The following is a 15,425-nucleotide window of genomic DNA, read 5'->3' on the forward strand; positions in this document are numbered from 1 at the left end:
CTATTCCTTTGCCTGATTTCAAATTTACTAAAAGGTTTTTTGTTTCTTTCCCTGTCTCAAAAGCCATGTTTTTTCCAGACCTTTATTTCCTGACTGGATTTGAAGTATTTGACTCAGGTTTACCATCATGAGTTGATAGTGGGTGGTTGGGCAATATGACCCCCTCTAAGAGCAAGGCATCCTTTTCTCAGGGGTCAATGAGTACAGTCTGACAACTTTTTTTTTCATAAACGTTTATTCTTTTCACTATCAGCCTGAATTATTTGATAGAAGCAAAACGGTGACATCCCAGTTTTTTAATCAATAAATCACATAAGTGTGATAAACATAATTCCGTTATCAGGAACAAAAAGCAAAAAAAAAATTCCCGAAATCAAAATAATTGATGTTGCATATCTTGTCTAGTCTGCTTGACATTGATTTACATCAGGTTTCATCATGCAACAATAACTATGAATTATCAAAAAGAAACGTTCAATTTTGTGTTTCTAACATTCTAGAAAGATTTGTGTGAAAATGGCACAGGCGTTTTGAGGAAATTAAGATTAAATCACTGGTTTGAATTAAAACGTGACCAATAAAGGATTCAATTCTATCAGGATCGAATGAAACAAAGGAGAAATAACTTATGGTTAATATTTCTGTAACAACTATAAATCGGTGTAGAATCACCTTTGAAAACTACTGGGCTATATTCCATAGTGCAGATCCATAATGCCTGGATGTATTAAATATAGATCATTTAGTTATATTACAGACGAACACCCAGACTCCCATTTTTAGATGTACCGTATAGAAGCACTCAAGACAAAGCTCATCTCCATTCAGCAGGAAATCAGTTGCATTTCATCACTGTGATGCTAGAGGGCGGTATATACTTATATGTTATATAGTAGACCTCCAAGCGCTGTGAAATCAAAGCTCAGAATACCATCTGGAAGTGGAAAAATGTGTACTCTCAATGGACTATGATACAAAATGAGTACTTACTAAGCTTAAGACCCACGCCATTAACATAAAATTTAATGGATCTCCCCAGAACACTCAAAAGTTCCACTTCTGAATTATGCATCTCCACCACTTAACTCCAGTTTCTTCTGTCACATACACACACTTGCTTGTCAACTTGCAAAGATTCAACCTGTGCAGTTTTCCCTGACTTATTTTTGCATTCTTATTCAGTCTTTGTAATTATGGTGACATCTGTTCTTCAACACTGCCGGCAGTCCCGTTTGCTTCCTCTGTAGTACCTATGGTTAAGAAAGGGGATCAGAAATCAGTGTGAAGAATGGAGGGAGAAAATACAGTAAATCAGCAGTTTAACAGAAAAGCTCGTTTAACCACATGTTTCTTATTTCAACATAGGGAGCAAAAAAAGAAACAGATTCTGAGCAGCTTCACTCTTGTGTTCACATCTATTACAACAAAACGGAGAAGTGGTGTTCTTGTCTTCCAGAATCTGTTCCTTAACCACTCGGCAGTTATTTTCTGATGCTTTTTAGATTTTAATGCTAAAAACATAGCTATCCAACCAGCCAGCAAGCCAGGTAGTTAAACATCAATGTGTTTTCATTTCATGCTTTTCAATGTGACTTTTATTTAATCTGATCTTTTTCCATGCATCTTTTTGTTGCTGTTGTTGCTTTAGCTGGTCAGACAGTCATTCTGATTTTCTTCCATTTGCAAAGAAAGTTTCACACCAGCCAATGTTGTGTATAAATTACTTAAGGGACTCACGGACAAGCACTTGAATGATTGGTTCAACTTGAGACGTCACCTCTATGCATCATAGCACATTTGCATAAAGTTGAACATTTTTCATCTTTCCCATGTCACCCTTTTGCTATTTGTCACTGCCGCTGATGTCTGCTTGTGTCATTAACTGCTCCTGGAAATGACTGACTTCCTGACGCTTATGGATTATTATTTTTTTGTCGTAACAGATGTGAATGCCCAGTCATTCATGCTTCACAGCTCTACATGAGATGTATACTATCTATTTGATAACGTCTTACCCTCAATGCTCTTTGGCTGTGCTTCCTGACCCGCAGTCTGCAATTGCTTAGTCTCCACATTACTCTCCATCTCTTTGGCCTTTGGTTTGGGTTTCTTTGCCACAGGTGGTGGCACTTTGACTCCCTTCTTGGGTGGCTCTATGCCGTTGTCTGGCTTTGACACAGAGGAAAGCTCAGCAACTAGGTTTGTCTGAAAGTTTGTTTGGGCCTCTGACAAGGTCTTGGTCTCAGTCGCGACCTTCTTAGTGCTCTTGGAAAAAATGAAGCTGGCGGTGCTGGAGGGGGACTTGTGGAGGTCTCCACCCAATGGTGATACTTGGGAATGCAGGCTGTAGCAGGATGGAGGGCCATCTTTAGTCCTCGTTGCTGTCCTCAGGCGGATGGCCTCTTGTAGGTTCATGGAGGGTGAGGTGGCCATGGCAGGAGGAGACTTCTTTGCTGGGGAGGTGATAGTGGATGGAGACATGGGTAGAACCAAATTGGACTGGGACTTGACAACTTCTGGTTGTGAGGAGACTGTCTCAGGAGTTGTTGTTGGTATGGGGGAAATCATGATCAGAGACCTTCTGATGGGCTTCTGAGGAGCCTCACCACTGGCAGATGGAGTTGGAGCCTGAGAATTGGGCTGTTGGGCCCTCATAATCACCTCAGGCTGGGCTTGGTCCAGGGCATTGACAGGGTCAGGACTTCTGTTGACAGATCTCAGCTTGACAGTCTGCAGAAGGGTGGGCGTGACCATAAGACTGGAGTCCTCTTGTTGGGCAGGGAAAGAGATCTGCTCTTTGCTTTTGTTTTCTGTGGTCAACAGACTGGGCTGACCTGTAATGTTTACAGGAGCCTGTGAAGGTAAAGGTGGAGGTAAGGGGATTTTTACAGGAGCCTGTGAAGGTAAAGGTGGAGGTAAGGGAATGTTTACAGGATGTGCAGGAGCATTCTCTGGAGCCACAGGTGGTATTATAGGGGGAGGTGGAAGAGGGAGGTCCTGAAATACTGGTTGGCTATCATCAGTGGGTAGAGGTACTACTTGAGGTGGAGGTTGGAGCTCTGTAGGAGGTGGTGGTGGTGGTGGTGGTGGTGGACTAGTTTGGGGTGGGGAGAGGATACCCTTGGCTACAGGGGGGGTTATTTTAGGGGGAGGTGGAACACTCTCAGGTGTAGGTTTAACCTGTACAGATGTAATGGTGTCTGACTGTAATGGTGGCAGGTTAGATTCTTGTGGAGGTGGAATGTTTTGAGGTGGTGTGAGATTGCTATGTGGTGAAGTGGTGACTTCTTTAGTCATTAGCGGTGCGAGCTTTTCAGAGGATGGAGGATCAATCTCTTGTGAAGGTGGAGGACTGATCTCTGTTGGAGGTGGAGGTGGGGCAGTGTAGGATGGTGGTGGAGGGATATTCTTGGGTGGAGGTGGGATCCCTTGGAACAGAGAAGCAGCAAATTGAGGTGCAGGTGGCAGTATATCTGTCATGTTAGTTACCACCTCTGATACAGAACATATAGTAGGTTCCTCCCCAATGGACTCCAATGGTGCCAGCTCAGTAGCCACACCAGAACATTCTGCATTCCCTACTGGTGCAACTGAGGTTGCTATCAGAGCAGCATCTAGTTGGTAGCTGTTTGACTCTTGCGGAGCAGCCACATGGGAAATGGATTGTTCTTGTGATATTTCAGTGGGGGGTACTGGTATAACTAGCCCTTCCTCACTTAATGGTGGAGGAGGTGGAAGGGGGAAATCCATGTCATTGGACCTGCTAAGGAGGGTCTCATTGGCTTGTTCCAATAGTGGAGGAGGTGGGGGCCAAGATGAATCAATTGTAGGGGAAACAGGGGGTTGCAGTGCTGGGACAGAGGAAATGTCTGGGGTGTCCACAGGTATGGTCTGTGTTGTAGTGAGCAGGGGTGGATGGTGTGCCGGGGGAGGAGAAGGAGATGGGGAGACGTGCACTAGTTTACTGATAGACAATGTGTCAATTTTCCTGTTCACCTCTGTAACTGAAGACTGAGCGTGTTCTTGTTGCATTGCTGTAAGTCTCTCTTCATGTTTCTCAATGACTTTAACTTGCATCACATTTTCTATTTCACTTACTCCAACCTTCTCTACTTTCTCTTGCATGGGCTGCTCCACACTAATCACACTTTCCTTGTTCCCTTTGCACACCTCTGGAGTCAGCCGCTCACTTTCTTCAACTTTTGTATTCTCCAACACATATCTAGCTCCACTGCTTGAGTCCACGGGAAGAGTCTGAGTCTTCTGTTTTCTTTCACCTGACAAACTCTTCTGAGAACCCTCTCTTGATAAAGAAGGAGACTGTCTGTGCTGTCTTCTATCTTTTGGATTCTTTCTCACAATAGTGTAGGTGTTATCAGGGGCTGGGGGTCCCAGCAGCAACTCGAAGGTGTGTTTGTTGTGGGCCCATACCTCTGGGGGAGGAGGTGGAGGTGCATGTACCTTGGGTGGTGGTGGTATGGAGAAAAGCTCTCTCAGGGCCTTGACCGAAGGGCTGGCAGTTACATGATCCTCTGAAGGAATAGGTTGGAGTTTGGGAGGCTCAATGACTTTTGTGTTCTTGGGGGACTCTGTCTGTGCAAGCAGGGACGGGGCCGAGGCTACTGAGGGATGAGAGGGACCAGGAAATAAACTCTGAAGTTTGGCCAGGATGCCTCTCTTGTGCCTTGGGGAAGAGCTATGTGACTTCTTGGAGGGCTGAGTGGGTGTGCCACTCTGACTGGAGTATCCACTTGAAGGAGAGGTTGTTTTCTTTGTTCCATTCTCCTGTGTTTGATCCTGATTCATTGGTAAAATGTCTTTGGCAGCTTCCTCTCCCTTTACAGAGTCCTCTTTCTCAGGTATCTGCAGGGACTTCAGGGGGCTAACTGACACTGACCCAGTGGAGTCATCCAGAGAGCTGGTGTCTGCAGTGTAGCCGGGGCTGTCAGTGTTCCTGGAGGGCAAAGGAAAAGATCCAGCCTCCTTTATCTTTACAGATTTGTTTTCTGCAGCTTCCCCACCATTGATCGCAGTGATATGGGGAGAAGATTCCCCTGAAACCACCCTGACCTCTGCCAAGTCACGCGACCGCCGTTTCATCTTGTTGTGGAGGGAGTAGGAGCGGCTTGGAGGAGGAGGAGCTCTTTTGGATTTCATGACAGACAGGCTGCGTATGAAAGGTCCCTCTTTTTTAACCTCTGTTCCTTTGCTCCTCGCCTGACCATTGGAGGTGGCCCTTGAGGCTTTGCTGACGGAAGAGTGAATGCTTACTTTGTCAGCATGAGAAGAGCCATCCTTAGAGGATCCCTCCCCATCTCCTTCCTGTGACCTGCTCTGTCTAGGGGTACTGCTGCTGGAGATGGTTGAGGAATCTGAGACCAGGGTCTCTGAAGACTCAGAGCGGCTCCACCCAGAGCTGTCAGAGATATTGGGGGACTTTTGGCGGGAGACGGAGGAGTGGGTGGAGGATCTTGAGGAGGAGGCTCTAGAGGAGGCACGGGAGGAGGCTGGGCTGGCCAGCAGCAGGCTGCTCTTGCTGACGGTGCGGAGGCTACTGCGGTTTCTCCCACTGCTGATTGCAACCACATCAATGGAGGGTGGCATCACAGCATTGGGAATGATTTTGGACATGTAGGTAGCCTGTGGCGACATAGACATGACAGGGCTGGGTGGCTGCCGCTGGAGGCTGTTGCCTGTAGTCATCCAGGGGACAGCCAGGGATCGGGGTCTTTGCATGGCCGATTGCTCAGAAGTAAAACGGTGGAGCAGGGCCAGGTCGTCTCTATGGCCTGCCTGAGAAGAGTTGAACTGCTGGACATGGCCTTCACTGAGTGTCTCAAGAGCCTCAATGGTCTGGAGGTTAACCCTGGCTCCTTCTAGGACATCTGCTACTTGGTCAGGCTCATCAGTGGAGGGATTGTCCATGAGCTCACCATTAGGGAGCTGCTCCTCATCCCCCACTGGACTCACTGTCAAGTCAATTCTATCCAGCCCTGTCAGAAGACAGGAGGACAAATTAGGACATATACATTAAATCAATTAAAACAGAACCTACCAAAAAGCATCAATTAATATTAAATTAATCAAAACAACTATTAAATCTTCTATGAGGAGTTTTTCAAAGATTATTTATCAGTCTCAATTTAATTTTGATGCCTCTGAATTACTGACTTAATCAAATGAGGCCATCAGTGAGATGATATTGCTATATAATGATTACAAATGCTTATCTGCTGGTAGGATTCAAAATCTGAGAAAAATGATTCACGCCACACAGATGGGAACCATAGGCATATTTAGTGATACATTACTTCATCGCTGTATATTGTCTCTTTTCTCTAAGCATCACTACATCTCTGTCTTCTCTTCAAAACAAATGCACAAGCTACCAGAGAATGAATGTAGCTGAGCAATGAAGTTGTTCTCCCACAAAACACTTCTGCTTTTGTCTACAGGGTCATGCAAAGTCCATAAAAATCCCAAGTTCGTCTGTATAACTATCTAATTTAGGAAGCATTCTCTAACCAAAGCTTATGAAAGTTGATCTGCATACCCAGTTCTCTCTGGATGTGATGCGGAATCCCCATAACAGTTTTTCTGTGTCTTCTTCTTGTCTTGGCCTTCTCCGATTTCTTCCCAGAGTTCAAAGGCCTGAATGTTGATCCTGGGTAGGAAGTCAAACAGATGTTCCTCTTAGCTAACAGTTTCACATAACATCCTTTGACAGCAAAATACAACAAATCCCAGTGTTAAAATATTAAGGACAGGATGAAGACCCACACATCTGGCTTCTATTATCAGAATCACAATCAACTCTACTGGCCAAGTATGCTTACGCATAAGAGGGATTTGACTCTGGTTTACAGCAGCTTCTAGTACTTAACATATATCACTCACAAAAAAAATAAATGAAAGGAATAATAAATAGAATCATGGAGGCAAGTATGTATGCACAACAGGTATGTCACAACTATACATAGTTTTGTTGTGGCTGAATATTTTGAACATTTTTATGCTTATATATTATACACTAAAAATACATATATTTTATCCATTATATATTATACTTATGTTATCATTATAACTAATTTATAACCAGTATAAAGCAGCTGTATGTGTATTCACAATTGTACATGTGTATTGAACATCTGGTTTAAAAAGAGGTAGTGCACATCATAGATATGTAAGTGAGACATCTTGACCGGGGGGCTATTTACTAAGTGTCCGTTATTGCACCATGCTGTTAAGTGTTCATGAGAGAGATGGCCTGTGGGGGGACTGTTCCTGTGTTGGTCTCCCACTTAAGGTTTTTGAAAATGGTAGTTCCCAGAAACTTGATGGTCTCCACGGTTGACAGGGCTGTTGGATATCATGAGGGGTAGCAGTGCTGAGGGGTGTCTCCTAAGGTCCACTGTCATCTCCACAATCATGAGCAATGTTAAGCTCCAAGTTGTTCTGACAGCACAAGAATACCAGCTACTCAACCTCCCACCGATATCCAGATTCGTCGCCATTCTGGCTGAGTCCGATGATTGTGGTGTCCTCTGCAAACTTCAGGAGTTTAACAGATGGGTCCTTGGAGGTGCAGTTGTTGGTGTAGAAGTAGAAGAGCAGTGGGGAGAGGACACATCCCCGGGGAGCACCAGTGCTGACTGTCCATATACCAGAAGTGAATTCCCCCAGCCTCACCTGTTGTTTCCTGCCTGTCAGGAAGCTGGTGATCCACTGACAGATGGTGGGGGATACAGTGAGCTGGGACAATTTGGAGGAGAGGATTTCTGGAATGATGATGTTAAATACCAAGCTGAATTCCACAAACAGGATCCTTGCATATGTCGTTAGGCAGTCAAGGTGTTGCAGGATGTAGTGCTGTCCCATTGTTGACTGTGTCATCCACTGACCTGTTTAACCGCTGGGCAAACTGCAGGGGGTCCAGCAGGTGTCCTGTGACATTCTTCAGGTAGGCCAAAACCAGTCATTCGCGGGACTTCATGACCACAGATGTCAAATAGACAGACCTGTCGTCATTCAGTCCTATGATGGAGGGTTTCTTGTGGACTAGGATGATGGTGGAACGTTTGAAGCAGGAGGGGACTTTACAAAGCTCCAGGGTCATTGGCTGAACCTATTTTCATCTTTTCAGTGTAGCTTCTTTTAGCCACTCTGTTCTCCTTTGTCAGGGACTGTCTGGCCTGCTTGTATAGGGCTCTATCCCCACTACTGTAGGCATCCTGCTCGACCTGCTGCATTTGTCTTAATTAGGCTATGAACCATGGCTTGTTATTGTTGTATGTGCAGAAGGTCTTGGTAGGCACACATATCTTCACAAAAGCTGATGTAAGATGTCACAGTGTCAGTTCACCCAGGCTGTCAGTTGCAGCTTCAAAAACACTCCAATCGGTGCAGTCAAAACAGTCTTGCAGTTTTCTGCTTTGCCTCACTAGTCCATTTCTTCACTGTTTTAACCACAAGCTTTGCAGATTTTAGTTTCTGACTGTAGGCTGGAATAAGATTAACCAAGAAGTGATCAGAGAGCCCCAAAACTGCCTGGGACAAAGAGCAATATGCATCTTTAAGAATTGTACAGCAGTAGTCCAGTGTGTTATTTTTCCTGGTCGGACAATTAATATGCTGTATTTTGGTAGTTCGTGGTTTAATTTTGCTTTGTTAAAGTCCCCAAGGTTTACAAAAAGTGAGTCTGTATGTTTTTGTTCCAAGCGGGTAATCTAGTTAGCCAGGTTTTGCAGTGCGCCATTCATGCTAGCCTTGGGTGGGATGTAAACACCGACCAGGATGAAGGATGAAAATCCCTGCGGTGAATAAAATGGCTTGCAGTTTATGAACAATGTCTCCAAGTTCGGGCTGCAGTATTTACTTAATACTGTGACATATGTACACCAACCTTCATTTATGGAGAAGCAAATTTCTTTGCCTTTCGCTTTCCCCGATAGCAGTTATGTGATCAGTTCAGTGTAAGCGGAAGCCCAGCAGATGTAATCCACTATCAGGGATGGGTTCATTGAGCCAGGTTTCAGTGAAGCAAAGGGCAGCAGAACGTACAAAGTCCTTGTTCGTCCCATTGAGGAGAAGCAACTCATCCATTTTGTTGGGCATGGAACTGAGATTCGCCAGGTGAATCCGTGGGATCCCAGATCAGAATCCCCGCTGTCGGAGCCTCACCAGGGTGCTTCTCCCTGTCTGTGTTGCCTCCATGTTTCACAGAGAGACATTGTTCCTCCAAGATCTCCAAAACACTTTTCATGTTTGTGAAACCTGGTGAAAAACCATCTGGAGTGAACTGTCTAAACGCCACAGTTGCTCTCCCTGATGTTTCTTCCTATTCTCCCCATTAAAGGGTCTTTTTTTTAGGGATTTGTTCCTTATCCGATGCGGGGGTCTAAGGGCAGGATGTTGTGTTGCTGTCAAGCACCTTGAGGCAAATTTGTAATTTTTGATATTGGGCTATAACAAATAAAATTGACTTGACTTGACTTAAGCAGTTGTTCTCTGGTGAAAGTAATCGGGTTTGGGTAGCCGGACACACAGAGAAGAAACAAAAACAAAGTACTAGAGAGCACTGTACCAAGTTTGCCATCCACGGCGCCATCATGGTTTCCACTATGACATTAATTCTGCCACATATTTCCATGTGAGTTACCACATACTGTATGAAGAACTGAGTTAAAATGATTACAGATTAAGCTTAGCGTTTATAGACACATCTATAACCCACCTTGTCTGGTGAGTCCAGAGCGAGATGATCTCGTAGAGGCGGTAGAGAGGGAGGACTGTGCAGAGACAGTGGAGGAAGTGTCAGGGATGGTGCTGTCGGACAGAAAACCTTTGCCATCGTCCTCTGCTTGGATCGTTACTGTTGACTGGCGCAAACACACAAAACATTTCCTCTTAGTTAATCCAAAGGTAATGTTATTCAAGCGGTTCTCAAACTTCTTGGACCAAACACCACCTCTGATCAAACCAAAGCATATTAGTGCCACCTACAAGCCACCAATTTACTAAGCCACAGAAAAATGAGTAACATGAGCACATACACACACACACATACACACACACACACACACACGGTACAAAAGTAAAAAGGACACATGTAAATGGATTTCTTCGCTAAAAAATCTAAAAAAATACACCCACACCTCCAACACTGCACTATGATAACAGGATTAACCAAAGATAAAACTGGTTGAGTAAATCACAACATTTGTAATGTTCAAACATTTTAGTGGTTTTGATTAAGTTTTGCCAATTTCCTAGATCATAAAACAAATTTTCAGTGATCTGTGATGACAGCAAGGTGGTGGTTTGTACCGCAGCTTGAGAACCACTGTTGTTATACAAAGCCTGTACACTATATGGTGGAAAATACTGGATGGGATGCACCACTCACAATGCTGCTTTCATCATCTCTGTAGTCGACTCCATTGTTGGTTTCTGTAATCAAAGTAACATTGAACACATTTTTGGTCATTTATATAGTCACGTATCACAGAAGGTTGAATCAGTTCTGGTTTATAGTTGTATACTAGTTGTAGTACACGACTATAAGCCAGAGTATTATAGGAATGATTGAAAGAGGGGTTTGGTACCTTTTTGCTGCATCATCTTCAGCCCCTCCATAGCTTCAGTGTGAAGGTCCTCCAAGTACTTGGGCCGGCTCGCCTCGATGAACACATTCTCCTGAAACAGTGGGGGGACCAGGGTCTTGTCCTCATCTTCCTGCTTTGGAACAGCTTAAAGGAAGATGTGGGAAGGGGTGGGATCAGTGTGGATCAACACAAAGCTTTGGGTGTTTGTAATGGGACAGGGTAGACATATGGACCAGGCAAATGCAACCAAGTGTTTACAAGGCATACGAATTCTACAAATGCAGTTAAGAGCTGTGAGAAAAAAGGGCATTTGGTAAATTGTAAGAGCTTGATGAGAGGGGGAAAATGAGAATATGGGGAAAAAATTAATCTGACAATTAAAAAAGTAAATTCCATTTTCTCCATCCCCACTCGGGCAGAATTAAGCTCAAATCACTTTGACACTGACTTTTATTAGGGGATTATCATGTCAAAAACCACCCCCGACGACATATGCTCTGCTATTACATCTAGTCTAGCCAAACATCATCAGAGTAGATAAGGAAAAGGAAGGCTACTGTTTACGACCACTTCAAAAAGGCCACGCTCTAGATCCACTTTTTTTTCTTTCTCACCTGGCCCCAAAATGGGCTACAGAGCTACAGACTCACTCATTTCATTAAATAAAAAAAAAAAACCTTTCCCTTTCCAGGCCCTACCTTCACCCATAGATGGTCTCCAAAATGCATGGGTCAGCTAAATTATAATTTGAATCCCCGCCTATTATTAGTCACATCACTGTTGATGATCTACCTACTGTGCACATACACTGCTAATCTTACTTGACATGACATGTGCTCTTGGCTATGATATGATTATTTTAGGATGCTCAAGACACGAGTATATCTGCTAAATGTTAACTCTCTTGTAAGTCACTTCAGATAAAAGCATTTGCTAAATGAGAAAACAGAAATGGACAAAGTTCCTGTCATGATGTTCTGGACAGATATTTTTATTAACAATTTGATCATTTTTGATGAATATTTTATCAACTGTGCAATTTTCTAAACTATAATAAAACTGAATTCGCTATATATATATGTGTGTGTATGTGTGACCTGTGATGGCCTGGCAGCCTGTCCAGAGTGTCTCCCCACCTGCCACCCAATGACTGCTGGGAAAGGCTCCAGCATCCCACGACCCTGAGAGCAGGATAAGTGGTTTGGCTAATGGATTGATGGACAATAAAACTGACACTATCCAAGAAACTTGAGAAATTTGCCATGCCACATCTAAAAGCATTATTGAGGTAAATACAACGGAAGTGCTAAATGTAGGGAAAACAAAAGCAGGTATTTTCATTTTTCAGCTGTTGCAACACTGTTTTGTGGAATAGAATTAATAAAACACAACCTTGATAGAAAAAAACTAACATACAATTAATTAACATGGCTTTTAATGGATTTTTACCCTGATTAGCTAATGAATTGGGGCCTGACCACCTAGGTAGTTATGCAATACTTTAATGTGCGAGGTGTCCTCACACTTTGAGGGCAGGGTCTGGGATCAGTGAGCTAATTACCTGCTAAGACAATTTTATGTAATGGGAACAGCTGCTACATTTAGCCACCTACTGTACTCTGCTATACACATAGCCGGTATGACACCGTGCTGGAATTAGCCTTCACAGCCATGTGCTCACCACTATAGATACCACTGTCTTTTCTGCAACAGCATTAGCACTGACTTGAGCGATTATTATTAAACCTGGAAATCCATGTTATGTGACCGCTTGCAGCACATCTGTTTAAACATAGAAATGTCATTATCCCATAACTTTACATATGCTACATGAATATTCCCTGTGCAACTTAAATAGATAACGTGCGGACCAAAAATTAAGCCTCTTAAGTACATGAATAACCGGTATAACCGATTACTTTATTGACTGTTTTAAATGAACCAGTTTACCCAGATTTTCCTGGTCACTTTTTTGAAGTAGTCACACATTAAAGACCAAAACAACTCATGGATGATGCCATGAATCCAAATCATTATAATTCTACATTCAGAGAGGTCAGCGTTTCAAACATGTTGCCATGTCTTTTCACTCACCTTTCCTCTTGAAGATATTTGAAAAGCAGTAAAAATCATTACTGAGGTTATTACTGAGAGCCACCACCATGTCTGGCTTCATACAAGCGTCACCGATTCCACCAAAAGACACGGCAAAAGTATATCCCAGCCGGACATGAATATGCAACACCGCGAGAAACAAACCAGGGCACGGCGAGTCACAGATCATAAACACAACCGAACTTCTGCAGATCAGGATGGGATCCCAATCCTGCGCGTGTCGCCGAGATTGTTTGTGTCAGGACACATCCATGTGGATTGGAGAGGGCTCCTACAACCAATAGACAACCAGAGCTCAGACACTAATCCTTGGTAGTCTAATTCCTGACACACACCCCCCCTCTCATAAAGTTACCCAGTATCCCACTGTTACTCCCCATCTGTGGGCACGTTCACCTCGTGTTGCTCGGTCAGTGGTTATGACGCGGATTAGACAGAGATCACACATGTAATCATAATCACTTTGAAGGAAGAGAGAGCTGTTGTCAGGGATTTGAGGTACTCTTCCCAACTGGACCGGCGGTTACTCCGCCTTATTTGCTTCATCTACATAGTAACAATCATAACATAGCCTCACCAATACCACCGTGTTAGATTTGATGGCACCTCTTGGTTTAATGAGTTCTGCAAGAGATGAAATCAACTTCTTCAGAGACCATTTGTGTCCTTATACTTTCACCACAGGGGGGAGTAAGTGAGTTGAGGTAGGTGATTGATCGCACCAGAAAAGAGCCCCGCAGCTCATGTACAACGCATGTGAAAAAACTTCCACCAGCGAGATCCTCGAAATAAAACGTACTGCGAGAACAAAGCAGATGACTAAACATGTTAATTTTCCGACAGGCTGAAGAGTAATTTTCGCAATTTCAGAAAGCTCGTCAACTGCGTCTGAGACAAATCTCCCATCACAGAGATGATTCAACTTACATGTGATTTTTTTTTTTAAATCTCGCTTTTCACTGCTCCTTGTGAGGCAACTTTAAACCGATCCGCAGCAGCAAACGAGGTGAGATCACTTCCTGGTGTGCTGAGCAGACATGACATGGAATGCGCGACATCTGAACAAATGGAAAACATTCCCATAGTCATGATCTTACCGAATGACTCAGACGAAAATGGTGCGGGGGGGGGGGTGAATCACATCTGTTGCCCGTTGCCATCTACGGGATTTAGCAACGAGACGAAAGTCACGCTGAATAAACATTTGAATATCGAATATCAGTTCAGTAATATTCACTGATAGGGCAAAGGTGGGCTGCTTTGTTAAGACGTGCAAAAACAGAAGGAGGGAGCTGATAATGCAGGACTGACAGGGAACGATAACGTTAGGACACGCGCGCGCGCACATCTGCATGGGGGGGGCTAGATTCCGGGGGCGAGTAACAACATGGGGGTCCCCATATTATCACCGACTGTGATCCCGTTGTAATTATGCCCATATAAATCAGTGAGAATATCAAAGACGCCATCTGTTACTGCTGGACTATACAGGATTTTAAGCTTGGGGGTATTAATACCCTGGTAGTGTTTGTGTGTGAACGCCGAACTGATGTTTACATCAGAGATTTGGACGACCGTATCGAGATCCAATGGATATGCGTACCGAGGTCTCACAGACTTAAGTCACCGACACAACAAGTCTCCTGTGAGGCAAAAAAAAAATACATTGTACATTTACAACAAAAACAACGGCAGATTATTAAAAGGGGATTTGTGATTGCCTGTCGCGGCATGTAAATAATGGCGGATTTGAAGTGGAGCGTTTTCATTGGACCGACATCCAAGCAAAAGCAAATTTGGCCACAGCCAGAGAAAGCTGACGTTGCCTCATCAACTGTAAATAAACAATAACATGTGAAAGGCGTCATTAGGAGAACCAGACTGCGCAACAAACATTTAGGCCACCTCCAGTCACGTTACCTCACCAACCACTGTTGCTTTCAGCGTGGGGTTGTTCAGTGAGCCCAGTTAACTGAGACAAAGACAAAAAAACAAAAACATGAAATGAAATGAAATAAAGAGGAAAGAGCCAAACTTATCAATACGCCGAGCCAAACGGCGTATTGGGAGTAGGCGTGCGCCTGTTGGCCTGCAGCTAAAACACCCAGCGCCATTGCTACACTGACAGGTATGTGTCTCCAGACGCATGAGCGTATATGCATTATCAACCCAGACAAACTCTGCCGTACGTGTTCTGACTAGTGGGACCTTTGATGGGGATTACACAGATGCTTGCATCCCCCTACGTGCGCCCCATGCTGTCCCTGCCCTAACTTGCCCCGCGATCTTGTTTTGCACTGCCAGGCAGACAGCCATGCAAAGACATTCTCACAAGCTCTGAGGGTGCCGTCAGCCAGGTGCTTAAGCCTCTCTAACCAGGACAAACCCAAATGAACACAGTCTGATGAGAGTGGGAATGAACTGTGTGTGTGTGTGTGTGTGTGTGTGTGTGTGTGTGTGTGTGTGTGTGTGTGTGTGTGTGTGTGTGTGTGTGTGTGTGTGTGTGTGTGTGGCGCTGAAAGCACACATGTTGAAGGGTCCTGGTTAAAGCTGATGTGATCTACCGAGTTATTCACAGCTGATGGTTTTCAGTGAATTAAATATTAACATCCGTCGGACAAGGCTGAAAGGAAAGGAGGAACCGTGGCGCGGCAAGGATAACATCCTGCCCGGCTAACAGACATACCTGCAGGTGTCTGGCCCAAC

The 15,425-nt window shown here is 44.2% G+C and overlaps 1 protein-coding gene across 1 annotated transcript in view; it reads right to left on the minus strand.

Moving 5' to 3' along the window:
- Positions 1-232: 232 nt before the first annotated feature.
- LOC130126299 (uncharacterized protein KIAA1522 homolog) overlaps positions 233-15,425 on the minus strand; it is a 37,552-nt gene continuing 22,359 nt past the window's right edge. The window contains exons 3-8 of the mRNA XM_056295753.1: positions 10,605-10,748; positions 10,406-10,449; positions 9,734-9,878; positions 6,554-6,664; positions 2,016-5,993; positions 233-1,250 (exon numbers count right to left, since the gene is read on the minus strand). Of these exons, the coding sequence (XP_056151728.1) occupies positions 1,192-1,250; positions 2,016-5,993; positions 6,554-6,664; positions 9,734-9,878; positions 10,406-10,449; positions 10,605-10,748 (4,481 nt within the window). The 3' untranslated portion in view covers positions 233-1,191. The remainder of the gene's footprint in view (positions 1,251-2,015; positions 5,994-6,553; positions 6,665-9,733; positions 9,879-10,405; positions 10,450-10,604; positions 10,749-15,425) is intronic.

Source organism: Lampris incognitus, chromosome 16, assembly GCF_029633865.1.
Source record: "Lampris incognitus isolate fLamInc1 chromosome 16, fLamInc1.hap2, whole genome shotgun sequence".
In the NCBI taxonomy this organism is placed as follows: domain Eukaryota; kingdom Metazoa; phylum Chordata; class Actinopteri; order Lampriformes; family Lampridae; genus Lampris; species Lampris incognitus.